This window comes from Hipposideros armiger, unplaced genomic scaffold, assembly GCF_001890085.2.
Source record: "Hipposideros armiger isolate ML-2016 unplaced genomic scaffold, ASM189008v1 scaffold_15, whole genome shotgun sequence".
NCBI lineage: Eukaryota > Metazoa > Chordata > Mammalia > Chiroptera > Hipposideridae > Hipposideros > Hipposideros armiger.
The window spans coordinates 1,469,091-1,479,771 of NW_017731365.1; the positions used below are offsets into that span (position 1 = coordinate 1,469,091).

The 10,681-nt window shown below is 38.9% G+C and overlaps 1 protein-coding gene across 1 annotated transcript in view; it reads right to left on the reverse strand.

Moving 5' to 3' along the window:
- Positions 1-10,681, reverse strand: part of SLC25A16 (solute carrier family 25 member 16) — a 40,167-nt gene that overhangs the window by 25,768 nt on the left and 3,718 nt on the right. Inside the window, exons 3-4 of the mRNA XM_019624505.1 lie at positions 2,257-2,390; positions 774-850 (exon numbers count right to left, since the gene is read on the reverse strand). Of these exons, the coding sequence (XP_019480050.1) occupies positions 774-850; positions 2,257-2,390 (211 nt within the window). The remainder of the gene's footprint in view (positions 1-773; positions 851-2,256; positions 2,391-10,681) is intronic.

Here is a 10,681-nt window from a genome sequence, read left to right on the forward strand (position 1 = left end):
AAAAAAAGTACAAAAGGCTGATCAACTTTACTCATAATTAATTGCCAAATAGTAAAAATTTGATAAGACCGAGTGTTAGTATGGTATGTGAGGGAAAGGCCATTGAAAGCAGCATGGAGATCAGTTCGGCAATGTCTATCAAAATTTAAACACACATAGTCTTTGACAGATAAAGTTCCCTTCTCAAAATTCATTCTACAGATATAGTCACATAAATACAATGTGTTATTTGTCAAACAAAACCTAAAAATATCCCAAATATCAATCAATAGGGGACTAATTAAATAAATCATGATACATTCATACCTTAGAATATAACATAGTTCTTTAGAAGAAATAACAAAAATCTATGTACTGATATAGAAAGAGTCTTGAGATAATTGTAAATAAAAAATTCTAATCCTATACAGTAGTATTAGAAAAAAGAATGCATAACAAATTGCTAATAGTGATTACTTCTAGGGAGTGGAACTATTTTCATTGTACGCGATTATATATTACAATAGTCATAATTTTTTAAATTTGGGGGGAAAAAAATAAACATTTCCAGAAGTAGAATTGTCAAAAGGAATGTATGTTTTTCACATAGTTGTAAGTTTAGACTATTCCTTACCATCTCTCACTGTAAAATATTCTTTTTGAGTTGTTATATTGATTTCTTATATAATTAAGTATAGAAAGATAACAATTGTATGCTACTTAATGTCATACATATCACCTAAACCAAATTAAATATTTTAATAGAAAATAAATTTGTCAGAAATAAAATATACCTACTCCTCTTACCTGCCATGGATCCAGCCATTAATCTGTGCACATGACCAGAAATTCCCAGCTTTGTAGTAATAAACTAAAAACCAAAAACATCAAATTAAATGAGATATTTTTTTAAATGCTACTCATTTCACTGTTTAATAATAAAGACTTATTTCAAAAGAGTTACAGACCTAGTAAAATCAGCATTAAATAAATGTGAGTGAAATGAGCACAATTATATGAATTGGGCAGTGTTATTTCACATCATAAGGTCAGATAATTCCTCTGTATCTTCTGCTGTAATTTTGTACTTTTACAGAAGCAATCTAGCTTACAATTACCAACTACACCATACTACACATGGATAACCACAAAAACTTAAAGTGTGAATGGGAGTAGTAGGAATAAAATGCTTCTATAGACAAAGTCTTGATATACTGATGGCACCAATTCTGACTGACTAGAATGGAACACTGTCATTTTAAGATACCCTAGGAAACTTAACATACTTAATGCCTTCTGTGTTAAGATGTTTGAGAGGATAAACTTTCAGTCAGCTAGAGAAAAAAAACTTAATCAATGAGCAAGCTGGAAAAAGCTGTTTACTTAGATTATTACTTAAAAACAGACTTTCACAATATGGTTTCACTATTTTATTTAATAAGAAAATCCAGGGCCAGCTGAGTGGCTCAGTTATGAGCGCGAGCTCTGAGCAACAGGGTCGCTGGTTTGATTCCCACATGGGCCAGTGAACTGTGCCCAAGCTGAGCTGCCACTGAGCTGCCAACAGGTGGTAGGATGGCTCAGCTGATGAGAACACGTACTCCTAACAACAAGGTTGCCGGTTCGACTCCCACATGGGATGGTGAGCTACGCCCACGCGCAACTAAGATTGAACAAGGCACCTTGATCTGAGCAGCCGCAAGCTGCTGACGGGTGGCTGGATGGNCCACATGGGATGGTGAGCTACGCCCACGCGCAACTAAGATTGAACAAGGCACCTTGATCTGAGCAGCCGCAAGCTGCTGACGGGTGGCTGGATGGTGACTGGACTTGGAGCTGAGCTAGCTGCACCCTCCAAAAATAAGATTGAAGGATAACAACTTGGCTGTTCCCCTTCCTCAATTCCCCAATAAAATCTTTAAAAAAACAAAGAAAGATAATCCAAAGCCATAATGTTCCTCTCCTACAAGTGAGAAACAGAAAGCACATTGAAGAGCTATTAATATTTTATGGATGTATTATTATCTACTTGAAGGATACTTTGGCTCTTCTTCATAAGTGTGAACATAAACAACTTACTCAAAAATGACTGACAATTCTGGAATAACAGCACAACCAAGTTATATTTAAAATTTTAAACCATCACAAGTCTTATTCCTTCAAAAACACATTACCTTTATCCATTCATCCAAAGTAACTTTAAAGGCCAAAGCAAATGCCTTGTCAACTAAATGTGATATTCAAGACACAAAAACAAAAACAAAAATTAAAGTTCACCGTTCTGTAATGCTCAAAAGCCATAAACTGGATTGCACCATAGGGAAAGATTCGAATCATCATTGCACCATTCCCTTTATACAATCCAAGGTATCCCTCCTTTTGGGGAACAGCACGCAAGGTAGAAAATACTCCTATTTTTAGAAGAAAAATGCTATTAAAACAGAGAAAACGATCTACATTCAAACTTTCATGACAAAAAACAATTTTCATGACAATCACAGGTAAAGATTGCTATGCTATCATTCATAATATTTTCTTTAAGGAACTACATGAATAGTGATTTCTATATAACAGTTAAACCTACTTAAACTATATCACATGTTCAAATTATATAAACATATTGCATGTAAAAATATAAAGCATATTACAGCGAGAACAGCTACAAATTATATTACACTACATTTTAATTATCACAAATTATATTAAACTATAGCAATCTAAAAAATATTAACAGAACATATTCAAAGTCCAGATATTGCACTGCAGATTATCAACTTTATCTGGAAAGATACAGGAAGGTGCCCAGGCTGACCTAAATACATGTATGGTTTGTTTACATAAGTATACTGCTAAATAAAAGCAACAAAAAAATTATCTATTAAAACTATTTAAATTTGGGGGCAAATTTTCATTATTAGGATACTTTAAATAGGAATACTGATAAACAAAGGCAGGAGTTCTGATCCTATATATTGACATATTTATCATTCTATTAATGTTAATCACTAATCCTATTTGCAGTACAGACTTCCCATAAACATGTCACTACATACTTCCATTTTTAAACTATTTAAATTCAGATTCCCTTCCAAATTTTTCAAACAAAAATTTGATCAAATATGAAAGTAAATCACTAGGCTCATTCTGAATTTTAGAATGCAAGTAACCTTTTCATCGCTCCCAGAAATTAAAATTATAAGTACTAAGGGGCCAGCCGAGTGGCTCAGTTGGTTAAGAGTTGGCTTAAGAGCGCGAGCTCTGAGCAACAAGGCCGCCGGTTCAATTCCCACCGGGGCCAGCAATGCTGAGCCCTAGCAGAGCTGTCGCTGAGCTGCCAACAGGTGGCAGGATGGCTCAGCTGGTGTTAACAAGATTGCCTGCTCGATGGTGGGCTACGCCCACCTGCAACTAAGGTTGAACTCAGCACCTTGAGCTGAGCTGCCACCCAGATGGCTCAGTAGATAGAGCTTGTGTTCTTCAACAACAAGCTGCCGGTTAGACTTCCACATGGGATGGTGAGCTACGCCCACGCGCAACTNTTTATTTATTTAATTTTTAAAAATTTTCAATTACAATTGACATTCAATATTACATTAGTTTCAGGTTTACAGTACAGTGGTTAGACATTTATATAACTTACAAAGTGATCCCCCTGATAAGTCTACCACCCACCTGACACCTTACATAGCTGTTAGAATACTATTGACTACATCCCCCATGCTGTACTTTACATCCCATGACTATTTTGTAACTACCAATTTGTACTTCTCAATCCCTTCCCTTTTTTCACCGAGCCCCAACCCCCCTTCCATCTGGCAACCATCAGTTTGTCCTCTGGATCTATGAGATGTTCATTTATATTATTCTTTAAATTCCACATATAAGTGAAATCATATGGTTGTCTTTCTCTGTCTGACTTATTTCACTTAGCAAAATACCCTCTAAGTCCATCCATGTTGTCATAAATGGTAAGATTTCATTTTTTATGGCCAAGTAATATTCCATTGGATATATGTACCACACCTTCTTTATCCAATCATCTATTAATGGACATCTAGGTTGTTTCCATTTCTTGCCTATTGTAAATAATGCTGCAACGAACATAGGAATGTATATATCTTTTCAAATTAGTGTTTTGGATTTATTTAGATAAATACCCAGAAGTAGGATTGCTGGGTCATACGGTAGCTCCATTTTTAATATTTTTTAAATACATTTCTATGTGCTTTTTATTTTTTTATTTTATTTTTAACTTTACTGGGGAACAATGTGTTTTTTTCCAGGACCTATCAGCTCCAAATTAAGTTGTTGTCCTTCATTCTTAGTTGTGGAGGGCGCAGCTCAGCTCCAAGCCCACTTACCGTTTTCAATCTAGTTGTGGGGGGTGCAGCCCACCATCCCATGTGGGAGTCAAACCAGCAATCTTATTGTTCAGAGCACGTNGGAGAGGAGGTTAAAGTAATAAAACAATCCTGCTCAGACATTCATATGTTGAGTCATTGTAATGCACCCCAAGATACTGAGCAATACAATTCATCTCCTTTTCACCCTCAATTTAGATAACAAAGGAAAATCATTTCCTTCCTTTCCAGTTTCACATAATCTCTCAATAAGTTCAAAGGTCTGATTGTTTCTATACATGAGCAGTACACTGTGAAGATATACAACCCATTGCTGGACACAGAGGTGGTAGCAATTTTTTTCTTTCAATTTTAAGTACAGACTCAGTATTAAAAATATTGAGAAGAAAATCAAATACAATTAATATATAACACAAATATCCATTCCATTTTTTGAGAAAAATCACATTTAAAAATCCAATTGAAAAAATAATTGATTCTTATTCACTCAGTTAACCACCTTTTTTATACACTGATGCAACTGTACATAGATCATGCAGAGCACTCATCATTCCTATCTGTTGAAGCATGAAACAGTAAAGCAATGGGGTGGTATGAGTTAGTTGCCTTGACCTAAGTTTTTTCTTGGTCTCTATCCACATTAACTTTTTTCTTTTAAATCTTTTTCCTTCTAATTGAAAAAGTAATATATGCCCAACATATATTACAAATCAGTTTAGAGGAAAAAAATGTCCTCTAATCTCACCACTGAAAATTAACCACTTCATGTTAACATTTGCCCTTCTGGCCTTTTGTCTAAGTACATGTTTACTTCTATAAAATGCTATATTATTCAAGATCTTGTAATACATTTTCATTTAACTAATACATTATGAACTTTGTTCCTAGTCAATTAATATTCTTTTACAATTTTTTATGATTGCAAAATAGTCTATAATATGGACTTATTTATTTAAATAATACTTATTATTTAACTTAGCCAATTCCCTATTTAAATGTTTTGGTTTTTTAATTAACATTAATAATACTTTGATTCTTTTATATATACATCTTTGAGCATGTTTCTGATTGGTACTTCCTCAAAAATAACTTCCTAGAACTATAACGCAAGGCCAAAGAGTATATATCTTTTTTTTTTTTAAGATTTTTTTATTAGGGAATTGGGGGAGGGGAACAGTGCTGGGGAATCAGGGGAAGGGGACAGAGAAGTTGCTGTCTTTTTGTTCNCTGCCACCTGTTGGCAGCTCAGTGGCAGCTCAGCTCAGGCCGGGAATTGAACCGGTGACCCTGTTGCTCAGAGCTCACACTCTTGAGTGAGCTCTTAATCAACTGAGCCACTTGGCCAGCCCCCATTTTTAAATTTTTATTTTTTTAAAGATTTTATTGGGGAATTAGGGGAGTGGAACAGCATTGGGGAATCAGGGAAAGGGAACAAACAAGTTACTGTCCTTTTGTTCTTTAGTCTAGTTGTGGAGGATGTCGCTTCACTGGCCCGTGTTGGTATCATCATTGAGCTCTTCCTAGGTGAGGAAGTCGCTCACTAGCCATTGGACAGCAGCTCACAGTGGCTCACAGCAGCTCTTGAAAGCACACGCCAGCTGCCGGCCAGCCCCACTGCAGCCTCCACCATCGCCGGGGACTCACGGCAGCCTAGGTCCAGGTCGAGCTATTGTTCACCATCTTAGCTGTAGAGGGCACAGTGTCACTGGCCCTCTATGTGGGATTGGAACCGGGGCCTTGCTGTTCAGAGCTGGCGTCCCAAACCAACTCTTAACCAATGCACCACTCGGCCCGGCCCTAGAGCGTGTGTGCTCCTAACAACAAGGCTGCTGTTTCAACTACTGCATGGGATGGTGGCTACGCCCACCCGCAACTAAGATTGAACAAAGCACCTTGAGCTTAGAGGACATGAGCTGCCAATGGGCAGCCAGATGGTGACTGGCGCCCTACACAACGAAGACTGAAGAACAACAACTTGGTCAGTCCCCTTCCCCAATTGCCCAACACAGTTCCCCTCCCCCAATTCCCCAATGAAATCTTTAAAAAAAAAAAAACTTTCAAAAGAGAGCAAGCAGCTACAAAAAAGTAAGTACAGTTTGTCAGTTATCTATCCTAAATTAGGAGTATGCATGGATTACTGTAAGGTACAAGCAGGAGAGAGACCAGTTCTATGGGAAGGATGGGGAGTTTAGGAAAAGCTTGGAACTTGAGCTGAGCCTTAAAATATGAGTAAGAGTTCTCCAGGCAGTTATAGGAGAAAGAATATTTCAGAAGAAGAACTGTACCCTCTCAATGTAGTTGCAGTTAGACGTAGCAATGAATTAGAAATTATTTGGAGAACCGACCTTATTTATTCTTTCATTTGTTCAATAGGTATTTCTTGCTCAGAGATACAATAGTAAGTAAAAACTTGTTCCTGGCCCTTCAGGGAGCTTATAATCTAGTGGGAGAGACAGATCTTAATCAAATAATCACAGAAATTCATGTAAAACTAAAACTGGGATAAGTACTTCTAAGAGGATGCTTGGTGCATAATAATGTAAGACTATAAAACAGATGGAATCAAGAAGGTTAAAGAGGGCTGGCCAACTGGCGCGATGGTTAAGAGCTGGCTTGGGATGCCAGAGGGCCCCGATTCGGGTCCCACATATGAGGGCCAGTGACACTGCCCTCCACAGCTGAGATGCTGAACAACAGCTCAACCTGGAGCTGGGCTGCCGTGAGTCGCTGGCGACGGNAGAGAGAGAGAGAGAGAGAGAGAGAGGGAGAAGTTCAACATGTTCGAAGAACAAAGAATAGTTTATGTTGTCTACCTTAAAATTTTTAGCCCCTTTTTGTGACTCCCCAACACTTGTATGGCAGACCACTAACCAATAACATTATAGAAGTAGGGCAAGGTTATATCATGAACAGTTTTAATCTTGGGCTAAAGAGTTTAGACTTAATTCAGTGGATAATAAGAAACTGGTGACAGCTATGTCTTAGAAAAATTAATCTGGGAGAGATGAATACGATGATTGGGAAGGCAGACAATGATGGATCTCTGACAGCAAGGAGGCCAATTTTGAAGCTTTTGCAACAATACCAGCAAGACAGCTGGTGCAAAACTGAAAGCACAGAGATCAGAAAAGAAATGGAGGAGATAGCACCTGCTGGGCTTGCTAAGGAATTAGATGTGGAGAGCAAGGCATAGGAAAAGGCAAACTTGCTACAAAGATTTTTGCTAGGATGGTTAAGTCTTGATAGTAGCATTAATAGGTAGGGAAGACAGAAAGAGGAACTGGCCTAAGGTACAGAAAGGGGTTAGGGATGTTGGCACAAACTGTAAAGATGATGAAAACATAAAAAAGCACCAAAGGACAAAGGTTTCGCAAAGGTTACTTTAAATATAGATAATATATGAATACCAAATAGATCATAAGCTTTCTTTGAAAAGCTTCCCCCACCCTCACACATACCCCCACATTTCATGAAACAGGGGGGAATTGGTGTGCCATTTTAATAAACATTGTCATGGACCTTAGCTATCTTCAAGTCTTCTTTTAGGTAGTCTCTTTTAGACCAAAGATTATTAACTTTGATTTACTTCTGTTTATCAGGAATAGGCATCATGTATCACAAATGCTTTTCTAATTTCAATAACTATGTACTCATCTATAATTTGCCCCATATATAACATAGAATAGTTCCTTTATATAGTTGGATTTTTTTTTTTTTTTTTTTTNGGGTTGCAGCATTAGGAAGGTTGAGAACCGCTTCTCTAACATATTATGTAACTTACTTCTTCATTTTGTTTATTGTCTTTCTTCCCACAACTCCCCACCGTAAACTCCCAGGTTTTTGTTTTGTTCCCTGATGTACACTGAGCATGTAGCGGGCACTCAAATGTTTCTGGTATAAATGAATGAATGTCTTTTTTATCAGAACAAAATAATTAAATTCTTTAATACTACCTCAGCATACAGTTACTATCTTTCTACAAGTCCTCATATGTGGAATTTTTTAAAATTCGCAGCCTTACTAAATAATTAAGTGATGACAACCCAATCAATTAAGAAAGGGTAGAGAATGAAATATCTCTTTATGGGAGGACAGAGGAAATTTGTAAGAGAATATTAACCTTCTGGCCCTACAGTCACACCAGTAGTAGTCACACCAGCTCTGTCAAGTAGCTGGGGCAGAGTTTACTAGAATCACTGGAACCAGTTTTAGTTGTAGACAGTTTTGCATAATTTTCCAGTCATGTTTAAAAAGCTAAACTCCAGTATTTGTTTTCTTTTAAGTAAACAGCACAATCCAATTCTATAGTGGGTCACCTATGGTCTTTATATAGAAGAAAGGGGTGCCCAGCATGTTTCCCCGGGGTCTTTGTAAAACACTCTCCCCTTTTCTCTGCCATCCAACCCTGTAGGATGGGTGTCTGGTTCAGCCCTTCCACCTCCCCAGCCGCTCCACGACAGCCCGAGGCCCTTCCTCTCCAGGATCCTGCTATCACCGGTCAAGTGATTATGAATTAGAAAAAGGTGACAGTAGGTCAGGGTAAACATCTGGCTGAGCAAGGAAGCAGCCATTGTCCAAGAATGTCATCGCGGCCGCATGCAAGCGACATGCCCCAGGTCGTGCCCCGCCACCCCGAGCGCGACCGGGCTCTCCGCGCCGACACCCACCTCCGGCCAGGAAGGAGCGCAGCCAATAGAAGTCTCGGCGGGCAGCGGACCCACCGGCTCCTGCCGCCGGCGGCATCGCGGGAGGGGGGTCGGCCGCTGCCAGGGCCGCCGCCGCCGCTGCCGCCATCAGGACCAGAGTCGCGTCGGGAGCTTTAGTTGCTGATTTACAAACCAAGGGCCGGAGCCGTGGCCATCGCAGGCCGTGACAGGGCACCCACCGCCGCGCGGGCCGGGCGGAGTAACACCCGGCGGCGCGGCGCCGGCTGATGGCGTACAGCAGGGGCGGGGCCGGGCCGAGGCCCCGAGCGCGAGTCTCCGGGCCCGTCGTCGCCCCGCATGCCTGTTCCAGGCTTCGCTTTCAAGCCCCCACCGTTCACAGCCGGGAAGCCAAGGTCCAGCGTGAAGGTCCCTGTAAAACCCACCAACTCAGAAAGGTCTTCCCGGNAAAAACATAAAATAAGAATGTGCGATTGTAAAAAAATCTAAATGACAAATCCCTCTATTAAAAGCCAAAGATTCTCAAATTGTTAGGAGGTCATATTTAACCATATGCTTTTTACAAAAATCTCACCTAAAATAAAACAGAGAAAGATAAACAGATGAAAAATGGATGTTGAATGTTTTCAAATTGGCTGAGACAATTGTATTGTATTTTGGGTTTTTTTCGTCAACCTATATAGTCTACTATTTTTACTTTGGAAATGAATTGAGATTTTTTGTTTTAATAATTTTTTAATTTTTCAATTACAATTGACATACATTATATTACTTTCACATGTACAACATAGTGATCAGACATTTATATAACTTATGAAGTAATCACCCCAATATCTAATACCCATCTGACACCATACATAGTTATTACAGCGCTTTTCTTTCGGACATAACACTCGACCAGTTTTTGCAAATGTTACAAAACTGTTTGGAAAGAATATATATTCTCTGTAGAGTGCAAAGTCCCCTGTGCATCTGCTATATATCAAGCTTATTTAAATCCTTCTTTGTATCTTTACTTACTTTATCAAACTAGGATTAGAAGGAACTAACATTTGGTAAAATATAAGCATATGCTTGTGTATGTATACGTTAGCTCTGAAAGGAAATGAAAGAAACTTGTAAAAATGTTTGATTCCAAAGAGGGAATAACTGAGGGAGAAACGTTTGCTTTTGTACTTTTTGAATTATAAGCTTGTGAAAATAGCATATGTTCAAAAATTAAAAATAAAATGTAAAAGCAACAAAGTTAAAAGTAAAGACTTTTAAAGAATCCTATTATTTATCTACCTATTTTTATATCACATTTGAGTGTATAAAGCTAAATGGAGGTAAAAGATTTGTAATATATTACAGGGGAAAAAAAATTTTTTTTAAAGATATTATTGGGGAATTGCAGGGAGGGGAACAGACAGGTAGACAAATTGCTGTTTTGTTCTCCCGTCTAGTTGTGGAGGATGTAGCCCCACTGGCCCATGTTGGTACCATCACTGCGCTCTTCCCAGGTGAGGCAATCGGTTGCCGATCATTGGTCTACTGCTCACAGCGGCTCCAGGTAGCTCACACGGGCTATCAGCCGCTCATGCTGGCTGCCAGCCACCCACGCAGCTCATGGCAGCCCACTGCAGCCCAGCTCCAGGTCGAGCTGCCGCTCATCATCCGTAGAGGGCGAGCGTCACT